General features: G+C 47.3%; 1 protein-coding gene across 6 annotated transcripts in view; it reads left to right on the top strand.

Annotated features, from left to right (window-relative positions):
• The window catches only part of LOC139273283 (filamin-A-interacting protein 1-like), a 432,733-nt gene that overhangs the window by 391,214 nt on the left and 17,793 nt on the right, over nucleotides 1-23,726 (top strand). For 4 of the 6 annotated variants that reach the window (XM_070889981.1, XM_070889980.1, XM_070889982.1 and 1 more), the window contains one exon: nucleotides 5,305-5,528. The exons of 1 other annotated variant lie outside the window; for it this stretch is intronic. In XM_070889981.1, the coding sequence (XP_070746082.1) occupies nucleotides 5,305-5,511 (207 nt within the window). In that variant the 3' untranslated portion in view covers nucleotides 5,512-5,528. The remainder of the gene's footprint in view (nucleotides 1-5,304; nucleotides 5,529-23,726) is intronic. One more of the 6 variants, XM_070889983.1, reaches the window with a different exon arrangement.

Genomic DNA, 23,726 nt, shown 5'->3' with positions numbered 1-23,726 from the left:
TTCCTGGACTGGGACTTGAACCCACAACCTTCTGACTCAGACACGTGTGCTATCTGCTGAGCAACAACAGATAGTGTTGGGATGTCCTAACCTTTCCCTTCCTCGTATATCTTTGGATTCCTGATCCTCGTATTGAGGTGGCAGAGCCCTGATCGCAGAACCGTGGTGCCATTTTGTTGGGAGCTGGAGAGATGTACTGGTTTCCCATTCTAGGATGGATGGTTCGACCTAGCCAGAGGAAGTCAGCAGGCCGAGGAAGGGTGTTCTCGGTCAGTGAGGAGGCCCAGAGCCCTTGTGGAGACAGCTATATTTCGTAAATCATCTACCTTTTTTATGGGGATGGACAAAAAACTGATGTGACGGTTCTTACTCTTAAAAGTCCAGAGGTTGTGGTTCTGGTTTCTAAATGGTTGGGAAGTTTGTGATATTGACTTTCCAAGATGCAACTCATTGTGGCTCCAGCCATGTGCTGGGCCCTCTTCAGGGCCTAATCATACAAGAGGCCTATTGGATGCATACACTAGCCTTTAGAATTGATAGATACGTTGCTCTCTTTCAGGTATTTTGTTAATCTAGCCTAATAACCCAGGCAGTAACTCAAAAGTGTCTCAACCACAAAGTGTAGGTTCATTGACTTAATTTACTTAGTGGTCAGTTAATGCTTCTACTACTGCTGACCTATTGCTCTAAGAATTGGTCATTTGTTTGGAAATCTGTTGTAATGTATGCACCTGTGGGCATGCTCACAGGTTTGAGCTGTTGAGTCCTCCTCATAGGCCTGCTCCTGAGCATGGCCAAGGGGGCCATCAGCCGGTCCAGGCAGCGGGCGGTCGAGGGGGTCGTTCAGCCCGACTGCCTGCCTCTCTCCCGCAGTTACATCCAAGCCAGGGTGTCCCTGGAGATGGAGTACGTGGTGTCCACCGGTACGCTCGTGGCCTTCCGTGAGAGGTGGGCGCCGGAGGGACTGGAGTGCATCATCACCCCCGGCAACCAAATTTTAATTTGATCATTTAAGTTTAATTTGCCGGTTTTAGTGCCCCCTCCCCTTTTAGCCAGGGGGCACTTGTATAATTTCTGTTTCATGCCCTAAACTGCCCCCCCCCCCCCCCCCAAAAAAAAAGGGGCACTAGAAACATTTTTTTATTTTGGAGTGTGACCCTCCTTGCAGGGGGCATTTGTTTAAAGTGCACAACTAAGATAGTTGAGCTGTTGAGCTGGGAGTGGTTTAGCCAGTCACGTGATGTTAACAAGACTCCATAAAGCCCCAGCCAGTTAGGTTCAGGGGATCCACGATGAGGCAGGCGGTTGTGAGCCTGGTGGATGAACTGGTAGTGTGTAGTGTGATAAACCTTTGCTAATAAACCAACTAGTTCTTCATAGCAAAGTGTTGCTTTGAATTCTTAAGCCAAGAACCCATGAATCATAGAATCATATCATATAGAAGTTTACAGCATGGAAGGAGGCCATTTTGGCCCATCATGTCCATGCCGGCCAACAAGCAGCTAACCCTGCAGCTTACAGCACTTCAGGTGCACATCCAAGTACTTTTTAAATGTGGGGAGGGTTTCTGCCTCTACCACCCTTTCAGGCAGTGAGTTCCAGACCCCCACAACCCTCTGCATGAAGAAATTTCCCATCAAATCCCCTTTAAACCTTCTACAAATTACTTTAAATTTATGCCCCCTGGTTGTTGACCCCTCTATTAACACAAATGGGCCCTTTCTATCCACTATATCTAGGCCCCTCATAATTTTATACACCTCAATGAGATCTCCCCTTAGCCTCCTGTTCCAATGAAAACAAATCCAGCCTATCGAATCTGTCCTCCTAGCTTAGATTCTCCACTCCCAGCAACATCCTCGTAAATCTCCTCTACCCTCTCCAGTGCAATAACGTCCTTCCTGTAATGCAGTGTGACCAGAACTTCACGCCGTACTCCAGCTGTGGCCTAACCAGTGTTTTATACAGTAAAGCATAGCACCCCCTGCTCTTGTATTCCATGCCTCGGCTAATAAAGGCAAGCATTTCTTAACCATCTTATCTAGTTGGCCTGCTACTTCAGGGATCTGTGGACATGCACTCCAAGGTTCCTTTGTTCCTCTACACTTCTCTGTATCCTACCATTTAATGTGTATTCCCTTTCCTTGTTAGCCCTCCCCAAATGCATTACCTCACACTTCTCTGAATTAAATTCCATTTGCCACTGTTCTGCCCACCTGACCAGTTGATGCCTCCTGCAGTCTACAGCTTTCTTCATCAACCACACAGTCGATTTTAGTTTCATCTGCAAACTTTTTAATCATACCCTTTATATTCAAGTCTAGATCATTGATGTATATCACAAAAAGCAAGGGACCTAGTACTGAGCCCTGCGGAACCCCACTGGAAACAGCCTTCCAGTCACAAAAACACCCATCAACAATTACGCTTTGTTTCCTGCCTCCGAGCCAATTTTGGATTCAACTTGCCACTTTGCCCTGGATCCCATGGGCTTTCACTTTTGTGACCAGTCTGCCATGTGGGACCTTATCAAAAGCTTTGCTAAAATCCATATACACTACATCATACGCTTTGCCTTCATCAATCCTCCTGGTTGCATCCTTGAAAAATTCAATCAAGTTAGTCAGACACGACCTTCCCTTAACAAATCTGTGCTGACTGTCCTTGATTAATCCGTGTCTTTCTAAATGAAGATTTATCCTGTCCTTCAAGATTTTTTCCAATAATTTTCCCACCACTGAGGTTAGGCTGACTGGCCTGTAATTACTTGGTCTATCCCTTTCTCCCTTCTTAAACAAAGGTACCACGTTAGCAGTCCTCCCAAACTCTGAAGCTAGAGAGGATTGGAAAATTATGGTCAAAGCCTGTGCTATTTCCTCTTTTGCTTCACTTAGCAGGCTGGGAAACATTTCATCCAGGCCTGGGAATTTATCCACTTTCAAAGCTGCTAAACCCCTTAATACCTCCCCTCTGGGTATTTCATCTAATACTTCACACTACTTCTCCTCGATGATAGTGTCTGCATCGCCCCTCTCTTTCGTGAAAACAGATGCAAAGTATACATTAAGAACCATTTCCACATCTTCTGCCTCTGCACACAGATTACCCTCATGGTCTCTAATAGGCCTGACCCTTTCTTTAGTTATCCTCTTGAGCAAATACATTACACCTGGAGTAGGCTTAAAATATAGAATGTGGATAATTGTGTTGTCACAGACTGTAATAAGTACGTCATAGACTGTAATAAGTACTGCCTGAAGTCCATCAAATGGTTGTAACTCAAATCCATGCAATCTATTTGCAGAGAGCCAAAATTGCCTGTAGCCAGTGGAAAATAATTTCATTGAAAAAAAAAATGTTTTTAATGTCTGGGGAAGCCAAGCAGAAAGTGACACTGATGTATAAGGAACTGAAGATTCCAAAATAATATATTTTTGTATGCAGTTCCTCACTCATTTTTCAACCTGCTCCAGCGGTGACAGTGGTACTCTCTCTGCTCTGAATCTGAGGTTGTGGATTCAAATCCCACTCCAGGGGACATGAGCACATAATCGTGGGCAAACATTTCGCCCTCACTAAAACAGAGTATCCGGTGATTATCTCATTGCTGTTTGTGGGATCTTGCTGTGTGCAAATTGATTGCTGCAATTGCCTACGTTACAACAGTGACTGCACTTCAAAAGTAATTCTTTTCACAAGATCATTGTGGACTGCAGGGTGCTGTACAATGTTGATGCACACATCTGACTTCCAAGAACCAGATTTGTAAGCGAGACGGATTGTAATGTAACATTGCAGGTTGTGCTTGCTCGTGTATCTAGAGAACCAGAGTAATGCTACTGCTAAGTCTATGGGGGAGAAATTCGGTCGTGCCTCAGTTGGGGCGGTGTCCCGGGCTGAGCGGTAAATTTTGCGCCGGCAAATGGATTGCATCCGTAGCCGCAAAATTCATCCACTGGGCGTTTGGAGCGGGACACTAAGGGAGGCGTTGCCCAACTCTCTTAGGGCACTCGGCTGGCTGAGCAAGGGAAAATCCCCAGCTAAACAGCCGGCCTTGGAGCACCATAAACAGAGGCCGGGACGAAACCAAACCCACCAAAAACATTCCCAATCCATAGCTCGTGCCACCACAACACAAATGGCAAAAAAAACTGTTTTGAACCATCGCACTTACCCGAGATCGGCATCAATTGCCTCACTGCGGCCGCGACAGCTTTCCCCACCCGCTTCCACAGGCGTTCCCGCCAGGGGGCGTGACGGAGCGCTTGAGGGTTGGGTGGCAACAAAAAATCGAGCCGGCGTCGCAACCAGGGGCGTTGCACACCGACTCTCCTCTCCCGGGCGGTACTGCTCTGCGTCCCATCAAAACCGGCACCGAATGTTCCGGGCAGTGCAGTCAGGCCCCCCAGGTGACACGGTCAGGCCCCCGTTTACATGTTCAGTGGGATTTAAGAAGGCCAGTTGCAAGAATGCTGAGCAGAAGTTGCAGCTCAGTGGTTGGAATGGAATGCCAGGCTCTCTCCTCTTGGAACAGATGCCATTCTCTCACAGTGAAGCGGTGGCTGCGATTGTGCCTAATCTCTCGAGGCACGTTAAATGAAAGTGACTGGTTGGGAGACTCTGGGCCGTAAAACTGCTCGGATTGAATCCACCTGGGGACTAGCCTCTATCAGCACCATTTCTCTTCCCCCCCCCCCCCCCCCCACCCCCCCAGGTGTCAGCTGGCCACAGCGCCATCTTGTTCTCCATTGACTCTGGTTTCCACGTAACCCTGTTTTGGACTTTAGAGCTGTATCTTGTTGTCATGGCAACTGCATTAGATGTCATGGCTGAGGATGGTCAACTACAGGGAAAGCTCTGGTCTGTAAAGCAATGTGTATCAATCGAAGCTTTGCTTCATAAAGGAATCGAAACTTATAAGATTGAAGGGGCCTGACCAGATGGATGCAGAGATGATGTTTCCACTGATGGGGGAGACTAGAACTAAGGGGCATAATCTTGGAATAAGGGGCCAACCATTGCAAACTGATGAGAAATTTCTTCTGAGGGTTGTAAATCTGTGGAATTCGCTGCCTCAGAGCTCTATGGAAGCTGGGGCATTGAATAAATGTAACACAGAAATAGACAGTTTCTTAAACGGTAAGGGGTTATGGGGAGTGGACGGGGAAGTGGAGCTGAGTCCATGATCAGATCAGCCATCGAGGGGCCATATGGCCTACTCCTGTTCTTATTTCTTATGTTCTTATGAATGAATGCCGGCAGAATGTTTATCTAATGCCTTTTTCCTCTCTCCCTCTCTTCTAGGCAGCACAGGAGGGGTCAGCACAGCGCCCCGCACCTACCCGCATCCCCATGTCAAAAGGTATGAAGGCAGGAAAAGCAGTAGTGCCAGCCATGGGAACAGGAAGTGTGGCAAAATCTGAATCTCGCGCTGAGAGCCAGTCAATGAGAATTGAACTGAAGAAGTCTCCAGTCAGCAGTTCTGCCCCTCAGGCGGGGGGGAAGGGCTGAGCATGGAGGCGTTGGGGGTAGGTGGAGGTGTTACTGCTACCATGGCCATCACCCCTTGTTGGTAGACTTCCCCTCCCTCCCTTCCCCCCCCATACTAACCCAATGAATCAACTCCTAGCTTGTCTAATAACGTACTAACAGTCCTTGTATTTCGTTAGCGATCATTAAAACCACCATCATCGTAACACAGATCATGTGCTGTGCCAGGAAAGAAAGATTGGGTTTGTGTACAATGTACATTTAACAGTGAAGGCAACTTCACCATTCAACCAAGAGACGTTGGCGAGCTGGATTTTCGAGTCTTCTCCGCTCCGTTTTTCGCCCCGGAGCGGCGGCAATGGCGGCGGTGAGGTGTTCTGGGCGGGCAGTCAGCCTCCAGCGCCCCGCAGCAATCCTCGGATCCGGTTTTCGGAGCAGCACCGCCCGGAAAAGCTGCACCCGGTGTGCAACGTCCCTGGTTGCGACACCGGCACAAGTTTTGACTCTTACCCGACCCGTGCGCCCCGCAGTGATCACCTGGGAAATCGGGGCGGTCCAACCCATCGGCCAAGAGGTAGGTAATGGACGTCCAAGGTAAGTGATTGTTTTTCTTTTAATTTATTTAGCGATTTGTGTTGTGGTGGCGTGGGCAATGTTTTGGAAATTTTTATGGTGGATTTTTTTTGATTCTCCCCCAGACGTCTCTTGGAGCACTCCTGGCCCGGCTCTTTAGCTCAGGAGTTTCCCACCCTAGCGCCCTTAGAGGGGTGTACAATGCCTCGCTTAGCGCTGCGCCCTCTGACTCAGGGCCCAGTTGCCCAAACTTACCTACTGAGGTGCAAACTATTCCCGGGCGCTACCTTTCCAGCCCCGCCGCCGTTATCGCCCCAAAACAATCAAAGCAGACAATCCAGCCCATATATGATGGTACATTGGTGAGGAGAGCGGTGAGGATGATCCCAAGTGTAAAGCGATGGAAAGGTTACTGTAACTTACTTTCTACAATCGAGATTGAAGGTCGGGAGGGAATTCAGTGTATCAAGTCTTAAATGGCTTAGATAAAGTTGCTTTTGTATCTTCACGTCCTTCCCCTTGGAGAGAATAGTTTGATGTAGTGGAAGGCTTGGCGGGCTGATAACTGTCTAACCAGCTGCGACATGAACTCTCCTTCCATGGCCATAACCACCTTTAGAGCAGGTGATCGGGTGGTCAGTCCAAATAGTGAGAGGGTTTATGGGCTTCCACACCCCCAGATAATGGGGGAGGTGGGGCAGGGGGACAGATGCTCACTAGACCGGAATCTCCTGGATATTGACCCACAGTTGAGCCAGAGTGTGGGTTTCCTCGCCAGGACTCTGGAGTGGGGTTCAAATCCTGCACCTTCTGAATCCGAGGTGGGAATGCTATCACCATGCCAAAGACACTCTCCATTTTAGATAGTGAACCCCAAACTATTCAAGGTGAGTCAAGTCAGTAAGACAAGAGGGCGTATGGGGCTGGATTTTCGGCTTTGCTGATTTCGGGGCGGTAATGGCGGTGGGGCGGTAAAGTTTGCGCCCGGGAACAATTTGCGCCTCAGTCAGCAAAATAGGAGCTGGCCTCATCATAGGCAGTCCCTCGAACCAGAATGACTTGCTTCCTCATGGGTTCACAGATATTTCAACGAAGGACCCAATATTCCAGTCCTGAACTCCAATTGAAGGGTGGAAGATGCCTGTGCATAGATTTTTTTTAAACGTGTGGTGACCGTTGCACACCAGCCACCACACGGGCTTGACAGCTAGTCCTTTATCCAGTGGATAAAAGGGTTAACCAGGACAACTGGAGACTTGCTCTGCTGCACGGACCCAGCGCACACATATTGCAGTGTGGGCAGGCCCGTGCTGCCCCTGGGCCCTCGCCTCTTCTGGGCCCTCATTCGCCGCACCTCCACCACGATCTCTCTCTGCTCCTCCGCTACAAACATTTGGCGCACCTCATATTCCTCATATACTGACCTATTGTACCCCTGCCAATCACAGTAGCAAACTCCTGCGCCCGCTCACAGGGGCAAAGATTTAAACAATAAATATTTATAATTAAATAGCGCAGCGCTAAGGGAGGCGTTGTACACCTCTCTCGGGGCATTAGCATGGGAAACTCCCGAGCTAAAGAGCCGGGTCGGGAGCGCTCTGAGAGACGTCTGGCGGAGGGGGAAAAAAACCTGGAAAAAAAATCCACACAAACATTGCCCACGCCACCACAGCATAAGTTGCAAAAAAATTGAAAGACTTGCCTTCGGATGGCATTACTTGCTTCGCTGCAGTCGGTATAGGTTGGACCGCCCGATTTCCCAGGCAGTCTCTGCGGGGTGTACGGGTCAGGAGTCGAAAACCCGCGCCGGTGTCGCAACCAGAGGACGTTGCACACCGGGCGCAGCTCTTCCAGGCGGTGCTGCTCCGCGCCGTCGCTAAACCGGACCCGAGGATCGTCACGGGGCGCTGGAGGCTGACGGCCCGCCCAGAATCCCTCACCGCCGCTTCGGGTGAGAAACGGAGCCCAAAAGAGCGGAAAATCTGCCCCCATGAGTTTAAATTAGTGAAAAGTAAATGAAGGAAGTGGAATCTGAGACATTGGATGAATCCAAGGTGCAGTTGAATGATGGACTGGCTGGGTTTGAGTAGTGAAGGATGATCTTTGGGCACTTTATAAAAAAATATCTAAATTGCCATTTAAAGTGGAATGTTCATTCATCGACCAATTGCACCCTGCAATCATAACACCGCTGAACACAAACTGAAGAGTAATTCACCAACCGTGGCTAACTTCTGACTGGTTTTATTTCTTTGTGAGGCACGTTGATGGTTCTGTCAGCTTGAGGTTTTGGTTTGGGGCATTTCTCTGAATGAAAAATAATCAACTGTTGCTCAATTAAAGGTTTAATCTTTTCTCCAGTACAAAATTACCGTCAATAGGTTATAATGTTTGACTGGACACATTGAGCATGCCTACCATTTGTACGTCCTACCATAACTCATTCGTGTGTGAATTGGTTTTAGTGTGTTTAATGTTCTTCAAGGTGTGTCCGTGACCTCCTTCTAGCGGGACTGTTCCCTCACTCCTTGGAACCTTGCTTTTGAGGCAGCACAGTTACTGGAAAGTGATTTAACAAAATGGTGCCACCACATAGTGATCCCATTGATGGTGCAGTGAGTGGTGAGCCCCACAGATAAGAACATAACAAGAAATAGGAGCAGGAGTAGGCCATATGGCCCTTCGAGCCTGCAGTGCCATTTAATAAGATCATGGACTCAGTTCCATTTCTCTGCCCACTCCCCTTATTCCCTTATCGGTCAAGAAACTGTCTATCTCTGTCTTAAATTTATTCAATGTCCTGACTTCCATAGCTCTCTGAAGCAGCGAATTCCACAGATTTACAATTCTAAGAAATGCTGGAAGGTCCCAGCTATGATCTCTGACCTGTGCAAAATAAACCCACATCAACGGGCAGGATTTCCAGCTCTGATCCATCTCTGCTGGAGTGTGTGCATGTGTGTACCTGTGTGCTGAGGATATGATTGGGCTTGGCTGTGATTTTTCTCCCCTCCCGTACCCCCCTGCCCCCTCCAAAACACACCTTGTCCAACTTCCCCGTGAGGAATGTCCACTTAGGCGGTGAGTCTTGGCAAACTCTTGTGGAGGATCTTGCAACCATGTCTGATCCTGCCCTCGTCCAACCTCTTCACCCGCCCAATTTCTTGGCACGGTCACTGGACCTGGATCAGGAGCAAGTATTGTTGTGTGGAGGCCAAATGTATTACTATCAGCACCCTGGGTAAAATTGTCTCACTCCACGTATAACCTGCAGGGCCCAGTACCACACCACAGTGTTCACACACTGAGCCATCGGGCAATCATTCGTTATCATTTATAATGCAAGAGGATGAACAAGTGACAGACACACAGATGTGACTACACTGCTTAATGTACAATATTGGGAATAAAACCAAATGAACTATAAACCACTTTTTTTTTTAAAAGAAATTAAATCCGATTTTTACTGTGAATCATGATTTCTTCTGGCCAGTACGATAATGCAGTCAAGGTTTAAAAAAATATCCTAGTTTCTGTGATACCTTCATGACATTGCATACACACTACACACACGATGGCTCTACAGGAACTTGTCATCATGTGACTTGACCCTTTTATTGTATTTACATCAGTTGCATTACCACAGTAGTCCATTAGGGGAGCTCTATTACAGTTTCACTATTGCTTTGGTTTCATTTTTAAAAATGTAAAACCTTTAATTTTGCAAAGACAACTCTCAAATCTGCTGCCACAATGCCAACTCGACGCCCGTACACATATTTGGGCACATCTCAAACAGTGCAAATTAGAAAGAAAGACTTGGCTTTATATAGCTCCTTTCACAACCACCGGATGTCTCAAAGCGCTTTACAGGCGATGAAGTACTTTTTGGAGTGTAGTCACTGTTGTAATGTGGAAAATGCAGCAGCCAATTTGCGCACAGCAAGCTCCCACAAGCAGCAATGTGATGATGACCTGATCTGTATTTTGTTATGCTGATTGAGGGATAAATATTGGCCAGGATACTGGGGATAACTCCCCTGCTCTTCTTCGAAATAGTGCCATGGGATCTTTTACATCCACCTGAGAGAGCAGATGGGGCCTCTGTTTAATGTCTCATCCACAAGACGGCACCTCTAACAGTGCAGCGCTCCTTCAGCACGGCACTGGAGCGTCAGCCTAGATTTTTGTGCTCAAGTCCCTGGAGTGGGACTTGAACCCACAACCTTCTGACTCGGGTGAGAGTGCTACCCACTGAGCCACAGCTGACATTAAAGTACCTGGCCATCCCATTTTGTCAATAGCCTGTGCACTTTTACATGTTGACCTGTTTGTCTTTAAAATATGCTTAATGGTCACTCGCAACAGTTGATCCAGATTCACCAAGCAAAGTCCTGCCAATGATCGTTCCATTCAAGATTTATACAATGACCCATCAGTGGGAATGTAAGTTGTGAAGAGGATCACTTTGGTAGGAAAAATAGAAAAGCAGAGTATTTTTTAAATGGTGATAGATTGGGAAATGTTGGTGTTGAGAGAGACCTGGGTGTCCTTGTACCTGAATCACTGAAAGTTAACATGTAGGTACAGTAAGCAATTAAGAAAGCAAATGGAACGTTGGCCTTTATTGCAAGAGGATTTGAGTATAAGAGTAAAGACATCGTCCTGCAATTATATAGGGTCCTGGTGAGACCACACCTGGAGTATTGTGCACAGGTTTGGTTTCCTTACCTAAGGAACGACATGCTTGCCATTGAGGGATTGCAATGAAGGTTCACAGACTGATTCCTGGGATGGGGGAATTGTCCCAATGAGGAGAGACTGAGGAAACTAGGCCTATATTCTCTAGAATTTAGAAAAATGAGGGGTGATCTCATTTAGGGGGATCAAGGGGTATGGCGAGAAAACAGGAATGGGGTACTGAAGTTGCATGTTCAGCCATGAACTCATTGAATGGCGATGCAGGCTCGAAGGGCCGAATGGCCTACTCCTGCACCTATTTTCTATGTTTCTATGAAACATACAAAATTCTTACAGGGCTTGATGAGATAAATTGAGGGAGGATGTTTCCTCTGGCTGGGGAGTTGAGAATCAGGGGTCATAGTCTCAGAATAAGGCGTCAGCCATTTAGGACTGAGATGAGGAGAAACTTCTTCACTCAATGGGTGGTGAATCTTTGGAATTCTCTACCCCAGAGGGCTGTGGAGGCTCAGTCTTTGAGTATATTCAAAGAACGATAGATGCTTGGATATTAAGGGATATGGGGATAATGCAGGAAAGTGGAGTTGAGGTAGAAGATCAGCCATGATATTGAATGGTAGAGCAGGCTCGAGGGGTCTACTGGCCTACTCTACTTCAGCTCCTATTTCTTGTGGTCTTATTAAGGCTGTGCCAATGACAAATGCAGAATGTTTTTAAAGTTGTCTAACTTCAATTGAGTGGCGTTCAGGACCACATCCTCCAGGGACAATGCATGTGGAACCTGCAATAGTTAATCTCCGCCCCAGTACACAGGGATGCAGCAGTGTCGATCACCCCTCTAACCTGGCCCCAATCCAGCTACTTTGCCAACCGTTCAGACAGCAGATTTCACAATGGTCTGGAACATTACATAAGGAGAATTGTTGTAAAACACTTTCAATTGTTTTTATGTCAGCTTAATGTAGGTCAACAAATGTGGCGTGGGATTAATGGACCTTGTCTTGGAAAATACCAGAACTTTTGATTTCCCACGTTGATCCATGAAATATCATTCTCGGTGCCCAATAATGCAACATTGCTTTGAATTATGGTTTTTAATCAGCCAGACTGGAAACGCCTTTAATGGAAAAATAGCCATGATAAGGACTTATTTCCTCCCCCTCCTTCATTATCCTCATGTACCATTCTTAATGTGACTCTCTGTTTCCGGATCACTACATTCAGTGTGAGATGAGGTGCGCATAAGAAATGTGGATACTCTCTGTCCAATGTCTTTCTGCACAATGCTTACGCTCCTTTCACTGCTCCTCTGACACAATAAGATTGGGAATTTGCCATGTGAGGAATCCTGGTCGTTTCCCACCATCTGTGGTACAGAATGTGGAGCAGCAACAACTTGTATTTATATAGCACCTTTAACGTAGTAAAATGTCCCAAGGCCCTTCACAACAGGGATACAAGACAAAACCGATACATTTTGACACAGAGCATGGAGAAATTATGGCAGATGACTAAAAGCTTGGTCAAAGAGGTAGGTTTTAAGGAGCGTAATTAAAGGGGGGGGGGGGTGGTGGTGTGAGGCCATGGAGAGATTTGGAAATAAGGATGAGAATTTTGAAATCGAGGCATTGCAAACCGGGAGCCAATGTAGGTCAGTGAGCACAGGGGTGATGGGTGAGCGGGACCTGGTAAGAGTTAGGACACAGGCTGCCGAGTTTTGGATGACCTCCAGGTTACGTAGGGTAGAATGTGGGAGACCAGCCAGGAGTGCATTGGGATAGTCAAGTCTAGAGCACAGTTTGAGGGCGCACATTATTTTCGTGGTAAAGAATGCCAGTGTTGGGGAGTGACGTATTTCTCATCTGAGGCGACCGGTATTGACGACAAGCATAGTCAGGCCAATGGTGTCTCTGGATGTTCCTTTTATTGGGGATGGCTGGATAATCACCAGTCTCTCCAGTCTTCGGATGCATCTGCCGGTGACAGCCCGATGAGGGAACTACAGGTATTCTAGGTTTAGGCTAGACGGTTTGGTGTAGGGTCGTCCGGTTTGAATCACTTAGTTGCTGCAGCTGCTTTACAGAGTTCATGTTCACTACACTTTAATGTGCACTCGCTTTCAGAATAAAAGATACCAGCATTTGCATTTTGTGTAATGTATAGCTGATGGGGTACTTTTGGAGTGTAGACACTGCTGCAATGTAGGAAAGGCAGTCGCCAATTTGCACACAGCAAACTCCCACGAGCAGTTATGTGATAGTGCCAGATAATCTTTTTAAGTGATGTTGGTTGAGTTATCACATATTGGCCAGGCCTATCTGGGGCCATATCTACCCTGTGGGCCCCTCGCTTGTTTTGAGGTTATTTTTATATTGCTTCTGCCCACAAAACCGCTTTGTTTGCTCCCTTTGGAAATCTGCTGCCTAGCGTCCAAGCAACTTGCCCAACCCAACAAAGCTGTATTTTGTTAACATTGCGTCAGAGTCTGTCATACAAGTTTTTGAAAGGACTTCCATGTTTACCTTGCCTTCCCATTCGAAAAGGAGCCACATAAGAGGTTACTGCACAAGATAAAAGCTCATGGAGTTGGGGTAATATATTAGCATAGATAGAGGATTGGCTAACTACCAGAAAACAGAGAGTCGGGATAAATGTCATTTTCTGACTAGTGGGGTGCCGCAGGGCTCGGTGCTGGGTCCTCAATTATTTACAATCTATATTAATGACTTGCTCATGGATCAGAGTTTTTGTTATTTGGTAAATGTGCAAACTGTTTGGGTGGAATGGCTTGCAAAATGCACAGAAGCAAATGTACATTTGTGATGTATGAGCCTTAATTTCTTCAACCATTGTACCTTTGTCATGTTGGTATAGCTCTGCCATGTGCAAATAAAGCACTGGCTAGCTGCGTCAACATGTATCTCGATGGACTCTTTGAACAGCTCCCCTACAGCACAAATTGAGGAGCTGGGCGAAGACTGCCCAGAAAATTTCACTTGGGACCTGAATAATCAGTCGAGACTGCATTTTGATGCAGGTCCCAGAGGTGAAAATGTAGTGTGATAACTCAGTTACCATTTGCATCTCCCTGAAACTTTCTGGCAAGTCTGTCTGAAATTTGATCCCCTTCAGCTCTAGTCAGAATCACTACGCCTTCTTTCTCTGGTTCAATTTCTCCGTTCCTGGATATCTGCTCAAGGTTAACCCGATGTCTCACAACATTGTTGCATCCTGCTCAACCCTGAGCTGACCTGCAAACTCTCCGGTCTAATCCACCACCTTCTGCCTCTGAAATGTTCCCTGTCTGCATCTCTACCTCCTCCTCACTGCTGCAGTCCTCATTTGTGCCTCTGTGCCATCCAGACCTGACCTTTCTTATCCTCCTCCTGAACTCCACCCTACATAAAGACCATCTCGTCAGGAGCTCCACAGCCTGCAGTCTACCTTGCACAACATCCCTTTCTCCTACCTCCACTGGGTCCTTCTCCCACAGTGCAAATCCTCGGATAAAATCAGTCTATGGCCTTCCTGTAGCTTATCACTTCCTCCATTCCCACATCACTTACTTGCACCCTGTACTCTTCCAACATCAGCCTATTGTGCGTTCCCTCCTCCTGACAATTGGTGACTGAGTCTTCTCTCTCTCCTTCAAATGCTGGAATCCATGCCTAACCCCCACCACCCCCCCCCCCTCCTTAAAACCTACATCTTCAGCCACTTCCTTAGTTGTTCCTACTTCTGCCCGGATCTGACCCCCAATCTTAGTGCAGTGCAATGTTTCCCGACATTAATGATTCTGTCTGCCTGCAAGATGTTTGTATCTTAAATAAATAATGCAGAATGGAATATTTTGGAAAAACACACTGAAGTGGTGAGGAATATGCTATCAAGTTTTGAAGGAAAATATCTCAAGGTAATGAATTGATAAGTAACTACTTCAAAGGACTTGTAAGCGGAAGGCGGTAAGCGGAGGTGTGTGCTGTTCCATAATAAAGGGTTTGACTGAGGCTCCCAGCGCATGGATCCCCTGTGCTGCCGAGATTTATGAGATCTTTTAATGTTTCCACCAAGCTTTTGGGGAGGTGTATTCAGGGAAGTAGAACCTGATATTCTCCATTTTAAGACAACTTGAAAGGCCTGAGCTAATGATTAATGAAGATGGCCCTTGATTTTTGTTGCTTTTTAATACACTGTACTCCAAGCACAGTGGGCTTTATTTCCCTTTAGGGATCATTGCCGTTGAATTGGAAGACATTTATAGTTTGTGCAAGATTACTTGATTTACTGGCTCTTGTGCTGCACATAGAGACTGCTCCAGCTCTTGTGGAGCCTTTCAAACATGTTGGTAATTAAAGAACAAAAGTAAATTGAGGTAGATTGTTTGGCCTCGGTAAGTAACCGTGTAAATTGCTGACTTCCAGTATGGATCCTGGCAGCAGTTTCAATGAGATCATTGCTTGTATATTCCTGCTTGCACCAGTGTACAGCGGAAGGGTTGCCTTTCAAGAGCTATTTGCTTTCCGCAGATTCTCGTTGGGTGATCGCTTTGTTTCCATTTGTCCGCATTATAGAAAAAAAGAAAGACTTGCATTTTTATTACAACAGTGACTACAGTCCAAAAGTACGCCATTGGCTATAAAGCGCTTTGCAACATCCGGTGGTCATGAAAGATGCTATATAAATCTGTCTGTCTGTTTTCTTTCTGTATAACATCTTTCACGACCACCGGACGTCTCAAAGCGTTTTACGGCCAATTAAGTACTTTTGGAGTGTAGTCACTCTTGTAATGTGGGAAACGGTATAAGAGGCAAGAAAAGTATTACCATTCTGAGTTTTTTTTTAAATTTAAATGTTTTAAATGCTGTAGGTTGGGATTTTTCCCCTATTCATTTTTAAATATTGCAAGTCTTGGAGATATTTTATAAAGTCCTGATTTCAGAAGCTTCTTATTTGAAGTTTTTAAAATAAATAGCTTTTTTTTTCTCTTGGGCTTTCCTACAGAAAACCTTTGGGCCACCACTCGGGTTTTACCTTGACAATCTGATTTCAACTCAAGTCTTTCTCTCAGCTTGGATAAGCTCAACCAAGCTCCTTGTGAACATTGGCTTTTGCAGCAAAGGGCAATATTCGAGGTCACATGGATGGATTTTCGGCCGGACAGGGTTGGGGGGAGAGGGAGGAAGGTCTGATTGGATTCACATTGATGGGCGCAAAGCATCGAGCTGGTCAGAATATTGGAGGAGCAGGAGGGAGATGTGCAACAATGAATGATGGAAAATCACAAGAACCACAGTTTGATGTTGAACAGGTACTGTACAACATCTTGTTTCCAGGGTAAGTATATTTTCCACCCTCTAGTCTGCAACTCTTTCAAAACTGCGCTACCCGAATCATTTCTTCCCCCCTGCAATCATCATGGTTGACCAACATTGGCTTCCAGTTCCCCAATGCCCCCAAGATTCTCATCCTTGTCTTTAAATCCCTCCATGGCCTTGGCCATCCCTACCTCTGAACTCCTCCTCTAGCCCTACAAATCTCCGAGAATATTTTGTGCCTCTGGTGGATTCCCCCTCCCTTTGCCCCACTATTGGCTGCCATGCGTTCAGTCTTCCTGGCCCCATGTTTTGGAATGTTTATCCCTCAAGTAACATAACAAAAAAACAGATTATCTGGTTATTACATTGCTCTTGTGGGAGCTTGCTGTGTGCACATTGGCTGCTATGTTTCCAACATTACAATAGTGACTACACTCCAAAAGTACTTCATTGGTTGTAAAGCGCTTTAAGACGTCCGGTGGTCGTAAAAAGCGCTATATAAATCCAAGTCTTTCTGGTCGTAATCCTATCATAGGCAATCCCTCGAAACGAGGATGACTTGCTTCCATGCCGAAAAAAGAGTTTGAGTTCACAGGTGTTACGAATGAAGAACCCGAACTACACCCTGAAGGGTGGAAGATGCCTGTGTGTGAATTTTTTTAATGTGTGGTGGCCGTTGCACACCAGCCACCACACAGGCTTGGTCCAGTGGCAAGGATTACCCAAGACAACTGGAGACCTGTTCTGCTGCACGGAACTAGTGCGCACACACATCGCAGTATGTGCTGGCCCATGCTGCCCCTGGGCCCTCGTCTCTCCTGGGCCGCAAACTCACGCCTCCCCTGTACCCCGATCACATCCCTCCACAATCTCTCGCTCCTTCGCCCCGACCTCGCCGCTCATGCTGTACCTGCCCACGCTCCAATCACCGACCTGGACCTGGCTGATGTTACTCTTCACTGCTGTCACCCTCCTGCACCAGCTCGCGCTGTACCTTGCAGTGACATGCCTCCATGCTGCTCCTGGGCCGCTGTTCACTGCTTCTTTTATGGCCCCGACCTACTGCTGATGGTCTCTCGCAGGTCGGGGTCTCCACACTGCTCCCAGGCCGCTGCATGCCGCTCCTTTTTATGGTTGTAATAGGCACTTTATAAATCCCTTTCTCTCTATCCCCTCCCTCTTTCCCCCCGCCCCTTCCGAAGCACCTTGGGATAAGTTTCTATGTTGAAGGAGCTATATAAATGTAAGTTGTTGTGCGACAGATATGCTCAAGTTTGCGCCCTTGGACTGGAAGGCCATATCGGGAATGACGCGGATGGGAGTCAAAGGTTTTACTGGAATAGTGGCATCAAAAATGGCTCAATCACGCCCTCTCCACCAATCAGCAGCTACAGAAGTATGTGGTGAATGGATGGCCAAAGGCTAGACAGTTGGCAGATCGAACGTGCAGTTGTTAGTGATTTGGTGAGGAGTTTCTCCAGGGCAGAAGGGAGTGAAGCTGGAACAGGGGAAGAGGGTTGTGGGATTTAAAAAGTGGTCCGAGATCAACACCATGGGAGTAGAGATGTAAGGTGGAGAGGTTGGCCGTGAATATGGATAGGAGAGTTTGTGTTGAGGTAGAACGAGAGGATTGAAATCAAGAGGGCATGGTGAATGGAGATGGAGATTGAAGTCATTGAGGATACAGAGTCATTCAGTGCAGAGGTTGAGGGAGGAATGGAGGAAGGATATCTCTAATAAACTCTGTGTGGAGCTTGGGGGGATGTGGGAGAGGCAAGAGGGGTGGAAGAGGTAAAAAGGAGAAGTAGGAGGAGAGACCAAGATGTGATTTGGTGATAACGGCCACACCTCCACTGGGGCATTTTGTGTGGCTAAATGGTGGAAAGTGTGCCGTGTTTGTTTGGGGGGGGGGGGGCAGGCTTCAGTAAGGGGCAAGATGTCACCAGCTGTGAGCAGCGTTTCCGGGAAAGCCATGGGGCTGGATTTTCTGGTCTTCTCTGCTCCGTTTTTCACCCCGGAGTGGCGGCAATGGCAGCGGTGAGGTGTTCTGGGCAGGCGGTCCGCCTCTAGCACCCCGCAGTGATCCTTGGGTCTGGTTTAGCGGCGGCGCGGAGCAGCACCGCCCGGAAGAGCTGCGCCGGTGTGCAACGCCCCCGGTTGTGACGCCAGCACGAGTTTAGACTATTGTCAGACCCATCCGCCCTGCAGTGACCGCCTGGGTAATTGGGGCGGTCCAACCATTCCGATAGTGGAGAGGTGAGTAATGGGCTCCTAATGTAAGTGTGATCTCTTCATTTTCTTTGTGATTTGTGTTGTGGTGTGGGGAATGTTTTTGTGGGGTTTTTCTTGGGTTTCTTCCCTAACCCCCCCCACCCCCACCAGGTGCCACTCTGAGCGATCCCGGCCCGGCTCTTTAGTTCAGGAGTTTCCCATGCTAGTGCCCCGAGAGAAGTGTACAATGCCTCCCTTAGCGCTGTGCCCCATGACTCAGGGCCCAGCTGCCCAAACTTACCTACTGAGGCGCAAACTATTCCTGAGCACTAATCCTCCCACCCCGCTGCCATTATCACTGCGAAAAGCCGAAAATCCAGCCCATTCAATCATCCACAATAAGGTTGTGAATGGCAAGGGGCCTCATTTGTAGCAAATGGACATTCCGGAGGGAAATGCGGAGAGGGACAATGATTGGTGAACTGCTAGCAGAGTCCAAGGGAGCAGTGGTAGGTGAGGTGAGCCCGCAAGAGGATGTTGGGGGTTGCTGCTTCTAAGGAGGCAGTGATGGGCGCCTCGATGGACCCGGAGGATTGGAGGACTGCTAATGTAGTACCCTTGTTTAAGAAGGGCGAAAGAGGCCGAGTAATTACAGGCCTGTCAGCCTAACCTCGGTGAGACAATTATTGGAAAAAATCCTGAAAGACAGGATAAATTTGCATTTGGAAAGGCAAGGATTAATTGGGGACAGTCAGCACGGATTTGTGAAGGGAAGATCATGTCTGACTAATCTGATTGAATTTTTTGAGGAGGTAACCGAGGGTCAATGAGTGTAGTGCGTACGATGTAGTATATATGGACTTTAGCAAGGCTTTTGATAAGATCCCACATGGTAGACTGGTCATGAAGTTTAAAGCCCATGGGATCCAGGGCAAAGTGGCAAGTTGGATCCAAAATTGGCTTGGAGGTAGGAAGCAAAGGTTAATGATTGATGTTTTTGTGACTGGAAGGATGTTGATTGATAAATTGGCTGTGTGATTGATAATAAAGAGGAAAGTCATGGGCTGCAGGAGGATATCAATCTACTGGTTAGGTGGGCAGAGCAGTGGCAAATGGAATTTAATTCAGAGAAGTGTGAGGTGATGCACTTTGGGAGGGCTAATAAGGAAAGGGTATACACATTAAGTGGTAGCCCACTTAATAGTGTAGATGAACAAAGGGACCTTGGAGTGTTTGTCTACAGATCCCCGAAAGTAGCAGGCCAGGTGGATAAGATAGTTAAGAAGGCATACGGAATGCTTGCCTTTATTGGCCGAGGCATGGAGTATAAGAGCAGGGAGGTTATGCTTAAATTGTATAATACTTTGGTTAGGCCACAGCTGGAGTATTGCGTGCAGTTCTGGTTGCCTTATTGTAGGAAGAACGTGATTGCACCAGAGAGGGTGCAGAGGAGATTTACTAGGATGCTGCCTGGAATGGAGAATCTTAGTTATGAGGACAGATTGGATAGGTTGGGTTTGTTCTCATTGGAACAGAGGAGGTTGGGAGGAGACCTCATTGATGTGTGCAAAATATTGAGTAGCCTGGACAGAGTGGATAGTAAGGCTCTATTTCCATTGGTGGAGGGATCTATTACAAAGGGGCATAGTTTTAAGGTGGTTGGTGGAAGGTTTTGAGGGGGGGCTTCTTTACGCAGAGGGCTGTGGGGATCTGAAACTCGCTGCCTGGAAGAGTGGTGGATGCAGAAACCCTCACTTTTAAGGGATGGCTGGATGGGCACTTAAAGTGCAGTCACCTGCAGGGTTACGGACCTGGAGCTGAAAATGGGGATTAGACTGGATGACCTTTTGTTGGACGGCGCAGATATAATGGTAAGTACTGCAGGGAATAGAATATGACCAGGGTGATCTCTTGGACTAGTTTCGATCACCTGGATGGGTCGAAAAGGAATTTTCCCAGATTTGTTTTCCTCAATTGGCCTGGGGTTTTTAATCTGGTGTTTGCCTCTCCCAGGAGATCACATGTCACCGGTTGGGGTCGTGTAGAATGTTTCACTAAGGGGTATCGCAGGTGAGGCAGACTAATTGGGCTGGGAGCTCTTAGCCTTTCCGCCATTGTTCATTGTTCATATGTTTATATGTAACCTTTAGAACTGCTGACCAAGGGCCGTGCGGCTCTTTGTCGACCGGCACGGACACGATGGGCCGAAATGACGACCTTCTGCGCTGTAAATTTCTATGTTCAGAGAATGACCAGAGAGATGCAGATTGTAGCCTTGGGCTTATCTAAGGGAGATTCAAGCCTGGGATCCCAGCAGGAAAGTGGGAAAGCAGAAGAGCACTGATGGATTGGAGGGAAGAGGGACAAAGTACTCACGAGAGGAGAAGGTAAACATGGGATAATGGGATTGAGTGATGGGAAGAAGTGGTGACTGGAGAAGAGGGACCAGGGGATTTAAAAAAAAAAAAAAAAGAGATAGAAGTAATTGGCTCTGATCCACAGGGGCAGCCAAAACGTGCCCACGAATGGAAACCGAGAATTCAGGTTATGTCGTCATGGCAAAGATTGGAAGAGACATGTCTTGGTCATAAAGAGAAGACTGCGAGGAAATGCTGTGAGCGTCCAAAGTTCAAGTCTGAAGTCTTAGTGAAATGAAGTTGACTTTTAGGCATATAGAGTCAGCTCGGAGCGTCAGCAAGCCCATATCCTGGTTCAGGGAGGGAGTGTATCCAGGAACTCTTTGAGGGGTAGAGTATTCGTGGGCGCACTGCTGGAGATCGTGCAGTAACAAATAGTGAGCGAAGGAGGTGTGTGGAGAGTAGACCAGCAGAGGTTGATCCAGGGGTCCAGCTGAGGTGCCCCAGAGGAGCGAGGATCAGTGAGAGTGGATCCCACGGACCGAGAGCAGTGAAGTCCAGAGTGCCTGGAGAGGATGCAATGTGATCAGTGCAGATGTGGGTGTTTGTCGGGGGAACGGCTGCAGAGAGGTGAGTAGTGCACAAGCATTGAAGCACTGACCACACTCGATCAGCTCCGCTGGGCAGGCCACATTGTCCGCATGCCAGACACGAGACTCCCAAAGCAAGTGTTCTACTCGGAACTCCTTCACGGCAAACAAGCCAAAGGTGTGCAGCGGAAACGTTACAAGGACACTCTCTCAAAGCCTCCCTGATAAAGTGTGACATCCCCACTTACACCTGGGAGTCCCTGGACAAAGACCGCCCTAAGTGGAGGAATGCATCCAGGAGGGCGCTGAGCACCTCGAGTCTCATCACCGAGAGCATGCAGAAATCAAGCGCAGGCCGCGGAAAGAGCATGCGGCAAACTAGTCCCACCCACCCCTTCCCTCAACGACTTTCTGTCCCACCTGTGACTGGGACTGTGGTTCTCGTATTGGATTGTTCAGCCACCTGACAACTCATTTTAAGAGTGAAAGCAAGTCTTCCTCGATTCCGAGGGACTGCCTATGATGATGATGATGATGATGATGAGTGCACAAGATTGGAATTAGCGCAAGAGGAACCTAGTGCAGCGAAGGGTATATTTAGTTAGATACTGTCCCCAACAAAGCCAAATTATTATTTGATGCTTCTTACTGACCCAAGAACACCAAGCCATGGTGAAGTTTAATCAAATATAGTTTGCCTTGATCCTGGGTGTATCAGGCAAAGTGGGTTCCTGTACTAATTAGAGGCTGCAGGTAACAGTAGGAGTTTTTGTTGATGAGGTAATGGAATTAAAACAGTGAAATCTTTTTGAAGAGTGATTCTGTTTGTTTTTTTTTCTTTCACAGCTTTTTACTAAACTAGATAGAATTTCTCCCTTCAGATCAGCAAATGAGTATGTACAAAAGTGTGAAATTTATACTGAAAGAAATTCAGACCCGATTCTTTTTAAATGTCACAAGAACCCTTCACTACAGATGACCAATTTACATGCTGCACTGATCAGGGAGTGGGTGGTAATGGGGATAATTGATGCTGTTTTGATCCCTGGGCCATGCTGTGTTAGCTGATGTCATCTGGGCCATTGACAAGAATGCCTCCAGGAATGAATCAGTTAAGATTCTCCTTCCCGACAGCCATTTAGTGGAACACTGGAAAGTGTGTATGTGTGTCATCATCATCATAGGCAGTTCCTTGGAATCGAGGAAAACTTGCTTCCACTCTAAAAATGAGGCCTTAGGTGGTTGAACAGTCCAATATGAGAACCACAGTCCCTGTCATAAGTGGGACAGATAGTCATTGAGGGAAAGGGTGGGTGGGACAGGTTTGCCGTACACTCTTTCCGCTGCCTGCGCTTAGTTTCTGCATGCTCTCGGTGACGAGATTCGGTGCTCAGCGCCCTCCTGGCTGCACTTCCTCCACTTGGGGAGGTCTTTGGCCAGGGAATCAGTGGGGATGTTGCACTTTATCAGGGAGGCTTTGAGGGTGTCTCTAACGTTTCCTCTGCCCACATTTGGCTCGTTTGTTGTGAAGGAGTCCCGAGTAGAGCGCTTGCTTTGGGAGTCTCGTATCTGGCATACGAACGATGTGGCCTGCCCAGCGGAGCTGATCAAGTGTGGTCAGGCTGAACTCCAGGACATAGTCGACGTGTGTGTGGTTAAGTAAAGGCAGGATTGAGCTCTGATATGTTCTTGCAGTTTAATTACTAATGAACTGGTCAGGTGGGCAGAACAGTGGCAAGTGGAATTCAATCCGGAGAAGTGTGAGGTAATGCATTTGGGGAGGGCTAGCAAGGCAAAGGAATACACATTAAATGGTAGGACACAAGTGTAGAGGAACAAAGGGACCTTGGAGTGCATGTCCACAGATCCCTGAAGGTAGCAGGCCAGGTAGATAAGGCAGTTAAGAAGGCATACGGAATGCTTGCCTTTATTAGCTGAGGATAGAATACAAGAGCAGGGAGGTTATGCTTGAACTGTATAAAACACTAGTTGGGTCACAGCTAGAGAACTGCATGCAGTTCTGGTCACCACATTACAGGAAAGCTGTGATTGCACTGGAGAGGGTACAGAGGAGAGTTACGAGGATGTTGCCTAGACTGGAGAATTTTAGCTATGAGGAAAGATTGAATAGGCTGGGTTTGTTTTCTTTGGAACAGAGGAGGCTGAAGGGCGACCTAATTGCGGTGTATAAAATTATGAGGGGCCTGGATAGAGTGGATAGGAAGAATCTCTTTCTTTTCACAGAGGGGTCAAGAACCAGGGGGCATAGATTTTAAAGTAGTTGGTAGCAGACTTAGATGGCAGATGAAGAAACATTTCTTTACCCAGAGTGTGGTGGGAGTCTGGAATTCGCTGCCTGAGGGCGGTAGAGGCAGAAACCCTCACCATATTTTAAAAGCGCCATAACCTACAGGGCTACGGATCAAGAGCTGGAAAGTGGGATTAGGCTGGATAGTTCTTTATCGGCCGGCGCAGACATGATGGGCTGA

The sequence above is a fragment of the Pristiophorus japonicus genome, chromosome 9 (assembly GCF_044704955.1).
Source record: "Pristiophorus japonicus isolate sPriJap1 chromosome 9, sPriJap1.hap1, whole genome shotgun sequence".
Taxonomy (NCBI): domain Eukaryota; kingdom Metazoa; phylum Chordata; class Chondrichthyes; family Pristiophoridae; genus Pristiophorus; species Pristiophorus japonicus.
The sequence above is the reverse complement of the archived record's forward strand: the minus strand, read 5'-3'. Positions and strand labels throughout refer to the sequence as shown.